Consider the following 15,291-nt stretch of genomic DNA (forward strand, 5'->3'; position numbering starts at 1 on the left):
CCAGTCACATCAGAGAGTAGACCACATACATCGACAAAAATTTCAAAGCCAGAAGAAAGAGAGTAGAGAGCATATTTAGTCTGTCTTCTATCATTTTACAGATGAAGGAAGCCCACGAAGATTTTGCAAGGTCACACAGGTGGCTGGTGGCACATCTGAGATTATAAACCAGGTTCCCCAAATGCCAACCACGTCTCTTGGTTATTTACCCACCTTTTCTCAATATTGGCCATGTTATAACATACTACAAAACCATCTAAGGTACTTTTTACGTACTATTTTTCTCATTATTGCTTTTAAAATATGTTGTAATTTAGGCATTTGGTCACATCTGATACCGTTGGATTACATTAATAGTAACCAATGGAACATGTTAAACTAAAGGAAATTTAAAATTGTTTGTATAGGTGACATACTCACATAGTTCAAAAGTAACAAGGTATTAAAGGGCCTACAGTAAAACTTTTCCCTCGTATTCCTGCATCTCAATCACCTAGTTATTTCCCCAGAAAGCAACCAGTGCTATCAGGGTTTTTTGTGTACAGCAGTTACCTCAGAGAGGTGCAAAAATTGTAGTATCTTTTGTAGACTGTTCGCACCTTCCTTTTTTTTTTTCATTTTAGGCTACATCATGGAGACTATTCTCTGTCAATACATAAAGCCCACTTCATTATCTTTTATGGTTGCATTGTGCTCCATTATATTGATATGTCGTTGTTTGTTTAATTAATCCCTATCAGTGTATATTCAGGTTGTTTATTACTTTCAGTTATTACTAGAAGTGCTTCAATAAATAACCTTGTATATTTACATGTGTTAATAAAAATATAGGGTAGCAGAAAGTAACACAACGTTGTAAATCAACTATACTTAAATAAAATATTTTTTGAAAATGTAGGGTAAGTTTCTAAAAGTAGAATGACTTATTTTAGGAATTTTGTAGGTAATGTCCAGTTACTGTCCATAGAGTTGTATAGATTTACATTCCCATCCCCATTATATGAGGATGACTATTTTATCATTTCTCCCTGGTAGTATGGCATCAATATTTAGAATGTTTATATCTGAAAGGTGAGATGTGAAAAGCCTTATCTTGGTGTGGTTTTAATTTGGTTTTTTGTATTTATATGCATGAGGTTAGGCATGTTTTTATATGTTTAAGAAACTTGATTTACCTTTTTGGAGATTATTGTACTCTTCTCTTTTGCCTGTTTTCCTATTGAATTTTTCTCTTACTGATTGTAGGAACTCTTTTTTTTAAATTTTTAATTATTTAGTTTTTTGGCTACATTGAGTCTTCGTTGCTGCATGTGGGCTTTTTCTAGTTGCGGCGAGCAGGGGCTACTCTTCATTGCTGTGTGTGGGCTTCTCATTGTGGTGACTTCTCTTGTTGCCGAGCACGGGCTCTAGGCACGTGGGCTTCAGTAGTTGTGGCACACGGGCTCAGTACCTGTGGCTTGTGGGTTCTAGAGCGCAGGCTCAGTAGTTGTGGCACACGGGCTTAGTTGCTCTGTGGCATGTGGGATCTTCCTGGATCAGGGCTCAAACCCATGTCCCCTTGCATTGGCAGGTGGATTCTTAACCACTGCGCCATGAGGGAAGTCCCAGGAACTCTTTATATTTGAGGGAAAAGACTTTGGTAGCAGCTATAAATGTTTCTCTAGTTTGTCTTTTACCTTGTTTATGAAGTAATTTTTGCCATGCCAAATTTATGTTTTCTGTAGTTGAATGTATCCATTTTTCCAAATCACTTCTGTGGTTTTTATTATACTTAGACAAGCATCATCCACTCTAAGGTTATTTTTCAAAATTTCCTTTGTTTCTCATGGGACTTATATGGGTTTATTTGTTTACTTTTACTTTTAAATATGATTCTTTTGGAACTGATCCTGATTAAGATGTGGGAATGGTTTTAATTTTATTTTTTTCCCCAGTTGGTTCATGTTTCAACATGATTTGTAAAGTAATCTGGTTTCCCCCATTGCTTTAGGATAGCAGCCATATCATATACTATATTCTTACATATTTTCTGTCAGTTTCTTGACTTTCCATCCCATTCCATTGGTATATCAATACCTGTAGACATTTGCTATCAGTATGTGTTTCACTTATTAGCTTTAATATATTTTAATATCTAAAGGGCTGATTTCTCCTCACTGTGGAGATACTACATATTTTTTAAATTTCAGTTTTATTGAAGTATAATTGACATATAAAACTTGACATGTTGAAGTGTACCTTGAAGTGTAGGACACTTGAAGTGTACCTCATTTTGATTTGATATATTTGATCTATTGAGAGTATCTCCCCATCTAGTTAACACATCCATCACTTCACATGTTTATCTTCTTTTTTTTTTTTGGTGAGAACATTTAAGTTCTACTCTCTTAGCAAATTTCAATTATACAATATAGTGTTATCAGCTGTAGTCACCATGTTATTCATTAGATCCTCAGACCTTATTCATCTTACAGCTGTAAGTTTGTACCTTTTACCAACTTCTCCCTATTTCCCCCACCCCCAGACCCTGGCAGCCACTTTTCTACCTTTTTTTATGAGTTTTGACTTTGTTTTTAGATTCTACATATAAGTGATACCATGCAGTATTTGTCTTTCTTGTGATAGATACCATAATTGGTTTTCTGTTTATATTTATATGATAACTTATATAATGTAGATTCATGGGCTATAACATCTTCTTTTCTCTGATTGCTGACAAATCTCCTTCCCTGTGTGTGTAGTGTCAGAAAGTTGGTAAATTCCAAAATCATGAGATATGAGTTCAGCTGAGACTGTGGGTAGGCTTCCCATAATCATCAATTAACGTGCTTTGCTTGACAAATGAAACTGATGAAAGAGAAGATGTTTAGACAAAGATTCTGAAGTGGCAAATGCCCACTGTTCATGTGGACCATGTAGGCAGGTCAGCTCTGTGTGTAGAGCGAGGGGCTGTCCTTAACACCCCGTACCACACAGGTGGCTTAACTAATGGAGGCTAGATTGATTTCAGAGGTCTAAAGGTTTTTATACTCTGGCTTAAATGTAGATCCGTAATATATAGGAAATAGAACTTTTAGAAGTTAAACCAGTGAGGGAAAGCACACAGTTTTCCTTTTTTCCTGGGCTGACCATAGTTTTATGAAAATGAATTTCTAACTGGTTTTTCTTCGCACTGGGCTTCTTGGCAAGAAGTGAAATCTGTATAATGCATTACCTCTGAGCTTTTTTTTTAAGGTCTCAAGGACAGACATATGGATAATGGTTTAAAAATATAAATATGCTCTTTCCAGCCATAGAAATCTTCAGACCCAAGGGGTACTTTTCCCGCTTTCCCAAAAATGTAGGGCTATAGACTCATACTCGTAAAGCACCAAAACAAAATACATGGTATCTGACACTAAAAAAAACAACTGTACTTTTCTTGAGTATTGCAGCCCTGTGATCAGAGTGACTTATAGTCAAATGTAGATGCCAACTTGCTGTGCTATCTTCTGGCCACTGAGCCCTGTAACTAAGCATTTTTGTTTGGTAAAATTACAGAAGAGATGGTGTTTGGTGAGGTATTTTGTTCTATTTTAGTACCTATAGTTCATCTGGGAAAATGGCTGTCACTTGGTTTTCTCACATACTTATCCCATTTGTCCATTTGTGCGTGTGTGTGTGTGTGTGTGTGTGCGCACGCGCGTGCGCGCACACACACGCACACATGTAGGGAGAAGTGCATACTTACAGTGTCATTGTAGAGACAGTTATCCACCCTACCCTATTGTAGACTTGTTCTGAGCTTAAGCCGTCTCTTTACTGAGTCCACACGAGATTTGACACCTTCTGATTTGTGAACACATATATGTTGGCAGTTCAGGATTTATGGAGGCTCTCTTAGGAAAGATCACTGCCAGTATATAATTAGTTTGAAAAGCATTTGGTCTAAACAGATCTGCAGCCTTCTTTTACCAAGTGTGCAAATATGAGCTAGTTCCATCTTACTGGGCTAAGTCTTAAGAGACAGTACTATAAGGACTGTAGATGTAATTTGCATAGTCAAAATTGTCAGAAATGGTCTAATTAGTTTAGTGATACATCCTGCATCACGTGTCATTCATGAAGATAATGACATTTTTATGAAGTGGAGAACTGTAGAATAATTGCTAAATATTCCTTGATAAAATTAAGTCCATCAAAGGCAAAGATTATTCTTAGTCATCTTTAAATTCCCAGTACAGTGTCTGGTATTGAATAAGCACTTACTGCATATTGAATGAATAAATGACTTTATGAAACTCATTCCTTAGGAAGATTGTTTGAAATAAAGAGATTAAAATGTTTTCTGGAAATAGACAAAATACATGCACGCTCATGCTTGCTGCTCCACTTTGATTGAGAAGGAAATTGATTTTGTTCTGTATTTTTAGAAACATGGTCACTTTAAAAATTACTCTCTTCATTTAAAAAAATTACACACATTTTTAATGCCCCATTAGTTTCAGTGTGATTTCTAAATAGCAGTCTCTTCGAGTAAAGAAAAAACAAGATCCTTATTAGCTTGCCTGACAGCTATTGTCCAATAGTTTAAAGAAATAACATGTAATACCTTTTATCCAGTGTGCACACATGTGTGCATGTGTGTGTGATGTAGAATGATTCAGTGCCACTGAGTCACTTGGTCTAGATTAATTAAAGCAGGAACAGAAAACTTTCATTTTCCAGTATATTATTTTTCATTTATTGACTTTTCTCTGTACTGATAATTTTGCTTAAATTATCTAGCAGAAAATGCACATATATGATGCTTAGCTGTGGTCCAAATCATAAATAGATCTTATTTGGGAGGCTGTGTGATTCTGTTTGCCTTGTTAGTGATGTAACTAAGAATTCACTATTTAAATTCACCTTGCATACCAATCTTCTTGTTGAATAATATTTCCCAATATGAGAATCATAGAAATTTATTAGTTGGGCTTTTGGCCTTAGTACCTTATTTATAGCTATGCATTTTGAGCTTGTTAATTGGTCCTTTAGTATTCCTTCTCCTCCAGTAATCTTTGAAGTAGTCAAGAGAGGTTCTGAAATCTTTACTGAATGGATGGGTATGGAATCACAGATCATAGTAGTGGACCACAAAGTCTTCCTCCCCCCCCACCAGTTTTTAACTCCTTTGTGGAGAGTAGAGATACATGGTGGAAACATTTTAGAGTATTACAACTGAATTAGCTATGGCCAGAAGAAATCGAACAAAGAGAATTTAGGAACAAATGGTAGAATGCCACCGGGCTGATACTGTATCTGAGATGCTCCGTTCAAAATGAAACAGGCTTATTCTTATATTGCCATAATGATTAACTGTTTTTAAAAGTACCCCCATTCATACCCATACCATTTAGGTTACAATTCTGTATTAAACTCAAAGTTCCCAGATGCTTTTTAAAAACTAATTGTGGCTAAATGTTAAGACTTTCTCAAATGTAGAGGGTTTGAATTTTGGAGCTGACAGGGAACCTATGGCTCAGACAGTTGAGTGACTTCTCCAATTTTGTACCAGAGACAAGTCTAGGGCTTTGGTTTTCTGATTACCTGAATAGTGCTTTTTCCACCACTCTGTTATAGACAGCCATTTTTAAAAAAAAAATTTGTGATCCTAGAGCATTTGATCCGAGGATGATTCTCTTAATTTGATGTGTAATCCCAGACCATTTAAAATTTTTGATATAAACTGTGGCCTGTGGGCCAAATCCAGCCTCCCACCTGTTTTTATACATCAAGTTGTATTGGAACATAGTCACACCCATTTGTTTATGTGCTGTCTATGGTGTTACAATGGCAGAATGAGTACTTACAACAGAGATTGTGTGACCTGCAAAACCAAAGATATTTATTATCTGGACCTTTAGAGAAGTTTTCTAGCCCTTAGTATAAGGTCAGGATGAATAAATTAGCTTTAAAAATTAACACTATCAATTTGCAATAAATTGGGAGTAAAATATGCTTTCTGGAAAAGCTAAAGGGGTGAGCATGTTGTTGAGAAATATGAATGATCTGTCATAAAAGACTACAAAGCCTACCTGCATTAAAGATACAATAGAACCAGGTTTCTAGGGCATCTCTATGCTCTGGAGATTCTAGTTGCCAGAATGAAACCTGTGACTTAAACAGAACTGACTCAAGATGGAAATGTCCCAGACTGTCATTTATGTTGTGCTAACCCTGATGGAACTTGAACACTCACCAAATGTCCTTCTTGGCAGGTGGAGTGGATCCAACAACAAGTGGTAAAAAAACGGACCAAGAGGGATTATGACTTTAGCCACGCCCAGTCCACTTACTTCAATGATCCCAAGTGGCCAAGCATGTGGTATATGGTGAGTTTGCCTGGCCTGGGGCCACGGCGTTCTGTTCTGTGTTGTGCAGGGATTGTCTGTTAGGACTGGGAGGACGCAGAAACAGTGACCAGGGACTTTTTCCTGTTTCAAGATGGAGATTGATGGCCTGTGATATTTTCTGGATCTTTTTTGAACTTAGCTCTCTAGTTCTAAGGAGAAAGAAGGGAGTTCTGATTCTGAAGCTATTTCTGTTTGAGATCTTACTCTGTGTAGTAGCTTGGTAAGTTTGGGCGAGAAGATAGAAAAATGTACTAAGGGCAGACACCCCAAGACCTAGCAATAGTTATGTGCACCTCTGTTACTCATCTACTCCACCCTGAAACCAGCCTAGTTAATGGTACTGGGTCTTGGAAATCATTGAAATGACTGCGAGTGGGTAACAGATTCCTGACTTTAGTTGTCTAAATGTGCCTTCTCACTTTGGGTAACAATTTTTAAAACTAGACTAGGAGAAAAGCAGTTGAAAAGTATTTGACTTGTAGCTAGTTCATTGGTTCAAGCAAAAACTTTCAGTGAGGGAAATTTAACATATTGGGAAGAGTGATCTAGAAATTCAGTTGATGTCGCCTCCTTTGAAAGTATATTGACACTTCTCTAGTCTTAGGGTTTTATATTCATGATACCTGGGAAATTGATTAGAATATGTTACTTAATCATGAAATTCATACGTTGCCATTTGCTCTATAATCTGCAAAAGACCTTAACTTTTCTCTTTTTTGAAAATCTTTATTGCAAATTGTTGCCAGAGCTATCTCCTCCAATCTACCTGGTTTTTTGCACTCCCTGACCCTGCTTCTCTACAAATCCATTGCATTCCACATACTTGTCTGATGCTTTTCTGCCTCCTTGCATTTCATTCCTTCTGCCCAGAGTGGTCTTTTGCCCTTCCCCACATCCTCGGTTCAGTATTGTCCATCCCTCAGAGCCCACACCCAAGGCTGACTATTTCACGTCTCCCATGTCCTCACCTGTCCGTGTTTGTCCTTCCTCTGCCACTCCTGGCATCCTTCCCTTGGCACTTTGTTTCATAGTTGTTGTATTTTTAAATCTGCTCTGTTATTTTGGGCAGGGGGTCACTTATATCCTCCCATCTGAGAATCTAACCTAGCATCTAGCAACACTAGGAATTTGTGTTTATTTGGACATGGGTGAATGTAGCTGGCATTTCTCCCAGTTTCCCTTTTCTTAGTCTTACCTGGAAGTGGAAGGTTGTGGAAAGATTTTGGACCCCAAACAGAATTTTACACAGAGAACTCTGTGTAAAAAAGAAGGAGCCATAAAGCTAAGTTCAAAGGGAGGTGGGACTCTAAACAGCATTTGAGTAGAAATCACCTGAGGGGACAGTAAGACATTTGACAGCTTATTAGCTCCAAGACCAAGAAAGGGTGAATCACAAGGGAAGGCATTAGAGGGAGTGTTGGCAGGAGCTAAGGAGCTTTGTCTGTGCTGACAAGATGATAAGGATGTAATGGGATTAAGAGATAGGATGGAAGCAAAATCCCCCTACACCCCTGCTTATAAGGCTGGGGGGAGTGAGACCCTCTTTGCCTTACGTAGCTTTTTGCAAGAAAGAACCAAATTGCCGTCTGCACATGTCCCACTGGACAGTGGAAGTGTACAGCAGCTTTCCCCTGCCCTCTCACCACTCCAGCAGGGCAGGTTGGGCTGTCATAGGGGCCATGGCCAAGGTGACGCCAAAGGTTTCAGTGCTTATAGAGTGAGATACCCTCACTCCCAGGAACCACTGCCATTTCTTTGGAAATTCTCTTTTGATGTAAGGAAAGGGTGAGAGGGAAGAGCTTCTGTTTGGCCATTTAAAATATGGGATGTTTTTCAACGCATGTTTGATGGTAATCATTCAAATAGGTAACATTCGTCGAGCACTTAGCACATGCCAGGCAATGTGCTCATACTTTATTTGTGCTAATATTTTTCTAATGTAGTGTGAACAAAAGTGTGCATTAATATTGGCCCCGTGTTATAAGAGTGAGAAATCTTAGGCTCATAAAATTTAGGCCATTTGCCTAAGATCACCCAGCCTGAGAGTGGTGGAGCAGAGTTGCCAAACCAGGCAGATTGACGGGAGTCCAGGGGATTAAAGTGGCATCCTATCCCCATCCTTCTACTATTTACAAGCACCGTCATAAGGAAGACACTACTCCAACCCTCCAGGAACTTCTAATCTATCCATGGAGAAATAGCTGAGATACAGGGCAGAATGGTGGGTTCCATGTAGGATGGGCAAAGTATCTTGGGGACAACCAAAATACTTCAAAACTTCCTATTACATACATACTGTTCCCTTAATGAAAGGGGCGGGAAATAGGTTACACACCATATGTTTATCTGTCAGGAGTGGTGACAGAATAGGAGTCAGAACTTCAAATCTGCAAACATGGATTCAAATCCCCATTATTTCACTTACTACGCCCACGATTGAATCAGTTAAACTCTTGTCAGCTATAAAATAAGAGTATCTAGCTCTTACGTATGAGTTAGCTATTGCTGCATAATAAATTACAGAGCTTAGTTTTTAAGACAGTGATCTTCTGGGTTCTGTGGGTCAGGCATTCAGACAGGGCCCAGTGGTGACGACTTCTGTTCTGTGATGTCTGGGGCTTCAGCTGGAAGACTCAAAGCTATGACTAGAGCTGGAGGGTCCACTTCTAAGGTGGCCTAGTCATGTGGCTGGTTCCTCTCCATGTGGGCCTCACCGTGGGGCTGCTTGAGTGTCCACCTGGCTCCATGGCTCCGTCTTCCCCCAGCGCAAGTGATTCAAGAGGTTGTGTCAAGAAGCGGTGATGTCTTTTATGATCTAAGCTCAGAAGTCGCAGTTACTTCTGTAATCTTCTCTTGGCCACATGTTTGAACTCTGATTCAGTGTGTGAGGGAACTACACAAGCATGTGTATACTACTAGGAGGGAAGGATGCTTGGGAAGCTTGTTACCATAATGAAATGAAATACTGCACAGGAAGCCTTCAGCACACTGCCTGACACTAGAAAACTCTCAGTAAATCATAATTGTTATTATTCTTCTCTTTTTAATTATAATACATGCTGTTTTCTTTTTATCTGTTGTTTTAATTGCTCCTAGTTGAAGGGGGGTGTGATCACATGTGCAGTGGGCATCCTTCAGAGCGCTCTGGCGACATGTCAGTGACACAGTTGGGGAAGGTGCTGATTTCCTTCTTCCTTTTTCTGAGCCCTCGGCCCTGCCGCAGTGTTTCTGAGGGCTGCTTGGTGAGCCTCCATAGGGTCCTACCCTCAGCTCGTTAGCCTGGGCCTGGTCCTGTCAGTCTATATTTATCACAGGAGAACAGAGATTAAAGAATGGCATGAAGTGTGCCTGAGTGTCTCTTTTAATTAATTTAAAAGCTTTGCCCCTGTCACTCCTCCCCTTGGAAATGGTATGTGAAACCATCATGTCTAGCCTTGAGGCTTGGGCAGTATATTCAAGGAAAGGTATATATACAAGAGTTTGTTATGGAGATGACGGCTGTCTAATTACTCCTCTGACCTGAAACACTGTGCTCAGGCTTCCAGGAGTTGGGAGGGTCTAGGCGTAGAAACAGAGCTCGCTTCTCATTGCGCTGACAGACTCTAGCATCTCCTCTTTGTCAGCATGGTGGCAAGCACCGAGGATTTAGGAAATCGTGCTTCCCAAGAAGATCAGTAACGCAGGAGAGGAATATATAAGTGCCAGTGAAAGTTTGCTGGGCCAACGACTCCTCCCTAAACGTTTCTCTGGGATCATGTGCACACACCCAGCTCCATGGGCTTTGGGCTGTAATTTTTGCTTGTAGATTTGCTTCTTCCATTAAAATGTCCTGAGTAGTTTTTACTGGATATCCAAGCTTGGGTCCCACTCTCAGAGATTGTTATTTTTGGTATAGAGGAGGGCTCAGGCAGTAGGATCTCATCAGAATTCCCTGGTGATTCTAGTATGCAGCCAGGAGTCCTGAGTTATTCACTGCCCGTGTCTGTGGTAAATGCTCAATAAGTGCTAGTCAAATAATAGATGAATAAACTGGACATCTGTGATCATGTAGAGAAAATAATTGCTCACGTTTATTGAGTCTTTGTCAAACATTTTGCCAGACTTTCACATGTATAATATTATCTCATTGCCAGTGTTCCAGTGAGCTGGGAACCATTATTGTCTTCATTTTACACTGAGGAATAAAGCAGAGACAAGTTAAGTAACTTGCCCAAAGTCACACTCTTTACCAGGGGCAGATCCTGGTATTCAAATCCAGTCACTCTGACTCCAGAGGCTAGACTTCCAACTTCCGAGTCCCTGGACCTCATACTAGCTGGCATCAGAATCACCTGGAGGGATTGCTGCCCACCCCTCTCACGCCCCCCAGCGGAGATTTTGGAATTTGCATTTCTAACAAGTTCCCAGTTGAGCTGATACTGTTTGACTCTCAGGACTGCTTTGAGATCTCCGTGCTCTATCATATTTTCAACAGGAGGTTTATGTGAACACAGCTGGCCTCCATCTTCCCATTATCAGTTGGAGGAAGAAGAGCTTTTTAAAAACTTATGAGACACTTTAAAGTGCACTCGGTCGATTTAATTTGTTCCTCTTGATCTTATACCTTTTTCTTACAAAACTTTCTATTTGAGAAGCTGGCAGCTTTAATATAAAAAGATATTTTCACTTTACTTGCACTGATAGAAAAATATCCTTGGCTTATATAGTCTTTCAAGATGTTCCACAGACAAAGGATATCTGATAGGAAAGGTTGTGAAGATTTGGCCAAGTCTTTGGGAACTCAGTGTAATAGACATGGATTTAATGTACCCAGCTGGTATAATGGACCATTTTGACCCCCTGAAGAAAATTCAGTTTGACTCTAGAGATAGCAAGCCTAAGTAAGATGCCTCCTCAAGGGTCTGGGAATGCCAATTGAGCAAATTCAGGGAGTTAATTTTTTGTAAATTGTGACAAAATATTTAAGACATACAAAAATTTGAAAGACTACCACAAATGCAGGTCCACCCACCCCCAATCTAAGGAATAGAACGTTATGTATACAGTTGAAGCCCCTTGTGAATCCTGTCCTAATAGTGTCCCTTCATCCCTTACAGAGTTATGGCAGATGCTGCATTTGAAATACAGAGGCGGGGGGGAGGGAGTTCCCCTTTGTTGGCAGGATGTTTCTCTTTGTGGGAGGGATTATTCAATTTATAGTAGATTTTATATTTTCTGAAGTCATCCTGAAACACATTCGTACATGAAATTTGTACTCAGGCTCTTGACAAAGAGTCCCAAGAAGGCAAACTGGAAATGAAACTTGGAGGAAAATATAAGTTTAATAGAATAGCTCTTTTATTCCTTTAGTCATGTAAATATTTTATTGCCTTAGGAACGTGTTTTAGCATTGTACAGTATTTCTTGTCTAACTGTTAAGAACTCATAGTGATTTTGGAGAAGCCCATAGTAAAGGACTTAAAAAAATGTTTTTTCCTGCCTTATGGAAGGCAAGCTCAATTCCAAAGAGAAAAGCAAAGAAGGCCTTGTGCAGTCTTGCTATTTGGTTCTCAGACTGTAGTTGTGAGTATGACTAGTGAGTATTCTTAACACAGAATTTTTTGTAATGAATATTGGGTGGTCTACTTAATATGAATTTTTAAAAGCCAGGTTTTAACAAATGGGCTCACTTTTTGGTGCACTACCTCAAATTTCATGAAAGCTCTCTGGGTGGTTTCTTGGAGGAAAAAAAATCATGTTTGTCGATCAGCAGAGTAAAAATTAGCTGAGTTCGGCTATGCGTGTGAGGTATATCCGCCAAAAACTATGAACTAGCTAGGATAGTAATTGTGAAAAATGATTGTAAGCCACATGGTTCTTTCTCAGCCAACTGGATGGTATTCAGTTCTCCAAGAGTGTGAGGCATTGCTGTTTCTGTGGTTGGCACACATTTTCCTGATGACTTATACTGTCACTTGACTCTAATAAAATCTGGTGGAGTTTGGGGCATTATTGTCCTGGCAGCTTGGAAATCATCCTTTTACAACACCCCATTTAGCTGTTTTAATTGAAAATGCAACACGGTGTAAATCTGCAACCATGTGGCCCGTCTTGACGTAAGTAGGAGGGCTTCCGAGAAAGGACGGACTCCAGCCAAGCAGCAAGTGATTTCCTGGTAGGAACTACTGGGGGTTGAGATGTGGTTTTGGTGGACCAGTGTTTGCTTCGAACTAGCTCTGTGTCCTGTGGAAAGGTATTTTAGCGCTCTCAACCTTAGCTCATCTGAAAAAATGAGGAATCTGGACTAGATGCTTTCTTGAGTTCATTCCTCCTTGAACCTCCTCTAGGTCCACATGGCAAGTTGAACTGGAGAGTACGTCTTAGAGAGACACATACCACCAGTAGGCCCAGGTCTTGAGTTCCAGCTCAGACCCACCCCGTGAGTTCCTGACTGTTGTATCCCATGCTTTTGTTTCATTACTAATTCAGTCTCAGTGTGTCCCCTTGTTGGGGTCCCCAAGGCCACCCCCAGATTTGGTGATTCACTGGGAGGAGTCACATGATTCAGCATAGAGTCATACAGCTATGATTTATTTCAGTGAAAGGATACAGTGCGAAATCAGCAAAATGAAAAGCCACGTGGGGTGGAGTTCAGGGGAAAGCAAGCTGAAGCTTCTAAGAGACTTCTCTCAGTGGAATCACACCCACTTAATTCCTCCAGCATGAATTGTGACAACGTTTGTGAAATGTTGTCTACCAGGGAGCTCGTGAGGGACTTGGTGCTCAGGGTTTTCACTGGGGGTTGGTCGTGTAGGTACCCAGTGCCTTCCATGTACCCGGATTCCATACTCTCAGAGGCGTTCAGCACAAACCGTATTGTTTGTGTAACCAGTGTAGACACAGTGAGACATACTTATGAAGAAATGGTGAGAACCCTCCCCAAACCCAAGTTCCCAGATGCCCGCCAAGTGTATCTGGGGAGTCAAGCGCATGAGTGCCTGAGATGGAATAATGCTCCTCCTTTATTAAAACTTTGTGTTCACTGAATGAATAAATTAACACCAAAGAAAAATACTCATAAGTGATAATTCCAAGAAAAGGCAAACTTGAATCCTAAGTGTAAGTCCATATTTGTTTTACAGCCTGGAAAATCCCAACTGAATGAAAGTTCCTATGAGGCAAATGTTCATTCATGTATGCAATCATTCATTCATTCATATTTAGCAGAGATTTATTTTTTCCCAGTCCTTACAGTGTCTTTGACACCAAGGATAAAATAGTAAAAGGTGCTTTCTTTTTTATTTTATTTTATTTTTTTACATCTTTATTGGAGTACAATTGCTTTACAATGGTGTGTTAGTTTCTGCTTCATAACAAAGTGAATCAGTTATACATATACGTATGTCCCCATATCTCTTCCCTGTTGCATCTCCCTCCCTCCCACCCTCCCTATCCCACCCCTGTAGGCGGTCACAAAGCACCAAGCTGATCTCCCTGTGCTATGCGGCCGCTTCCCACTAGCTAGCTATTTTACATTTGGTGGTGTATATATAAGCCCATGCCACTCTCTCACTTTGTCCCAGCTTACCCTTCCCCCACCCCGTGTGCTCAAGTCCATTCTCTACAACTGCATCTTTACTCCTGTCCTGCCCCTAGGTTCTTCAGAACCACTTTTTTTAGATTCCATATATATGTGTTAGCATACGGTATTTGTTTTTCTCTTTCTGACTTCACTCTGTATGACAGACTCTAGGTCCATCCACCTCACTACAAATAACTCAACTTCGTTTCTTTTTATGGCTGAGTAATATTCCATTGTATACATGTGCCACGTCTTCTTTATCCATTCATCTGTCGATGGACACTTAGGTTGCTTCCATGTCCAGGCTATTGTAAATAGAGCTGCAGTGAACATTTTGGTACATGACTCTTTTTGAATTATGGTTTTCTCAGGGTATATGCCCAGTAGTGGGATTGCTGGGTCGTATGGAAGTTCTAGCTTTAGTTTTTTAAGGAACCTCCATACTGTTCTCCGTAGTGGCTGTACCAATTGACTTTCCCTAGACGGTGCTTTCTTTAATGAAGCGTAAGTGGAGCATTTTATGGGCAGAGGTTAGGGTAGTTATAGTCAGTTTGTCTACTCAGTTGATGGTAGTCCACTGAGGGTACCAGTAGCAGAACCCTAACTGGAACTTGCTGATCAACTCACGATGATTGTGATGATTTCATGTGATTTCATTACCCCATGTGAGGTTTGTGATGGAAGTCAGTATATTAGAGGTATTAAGTTAACCTATAATTAACTAGTCAAAGTGCTTCTAAGAGGCCAGTAAAAAAATCACTTCAGATAATATTCATTCTTGCCTGGTGCAAATTATTATGACCTTTATTAATTTCCTTGAGCAAGACATAACTTACTCCATACTGGTAGTTTATCTTCTCAGCTTTACTTTCAAAGAGTAAAAGTATGTCTGTATTCTGGCCCTTTGGGTCTGACTCTAACATGATGAAGGGTCTGTTAACATAAAGTTCTCATCAAGATTTTAGTGATTTTTCTTTAATTAGTAACGCATTTTCTGCTGGAGAGCAGATAGCATTGACCATTGAACTCACTTAATCTGTGGTTGTCTTCTTAACATGTTGATTCAAGTTCTTTTATCAAAGTTTCTCTGAACTCCTCATTTCTTATTTACTTTTCACCCAGTATTGGGATTAGTTCTAGTGATCAAGGCACATTTTTGGTTGATTTTAACATATTTCTCTGCCAATGAGTAGGGTTCTCTTAGTAAGCGCTCCATAAATGTTTATGGATATGAAGTGAGGAGCGAGTTGGTCATTGAGACCAAATTCACAGAACTGAGTTTGGCTTTTCCTGAAAGGTGATGGTGCCTTCAAGTGTCCTGTGTTGAGAATTCAGTTCTAAAGTTATCTGAGA

The 15,291-nt window shown here is 39.8% G+C and overlaps 1 protein-coding gene across 1 annotated transcript in view; it reads left to right on the top strand.

Moving 5' to 3' along the window:
- PCSK5 (proprotein convertase subtilisin/kexin type 5) overlaps positions 1–15,291 on the top strand; it is a 320,817-nt gene that overhangs the window by 73,527 nt on the left and 231,999 nt on the right. Inside the window, exon 3 of the mRNA XM_065879408.1 lies at positions 6,243–6,356. Coding sequence (XP_065735480.1) covers positions 6,243–6,356 — 114 coding nt within the window. The remainder of the gene's footprint in view (positions 1–6,242; positions 6,357–15,291) is intronic.

Source organism: Phocoena phocoena, chromosome 6, assembly GCF_963924675.1.
Source record: "Phocoena phocoena chromosome 6, mPhoPho1.1, whole genome shotgun sequence".
NCBI classification, from domain to species: Eukaryota; Metazoa; Chordata; class Mammalia; order Artiodactyla; family Phocoenidae; genus Phocoena; species Phocoena phocoena.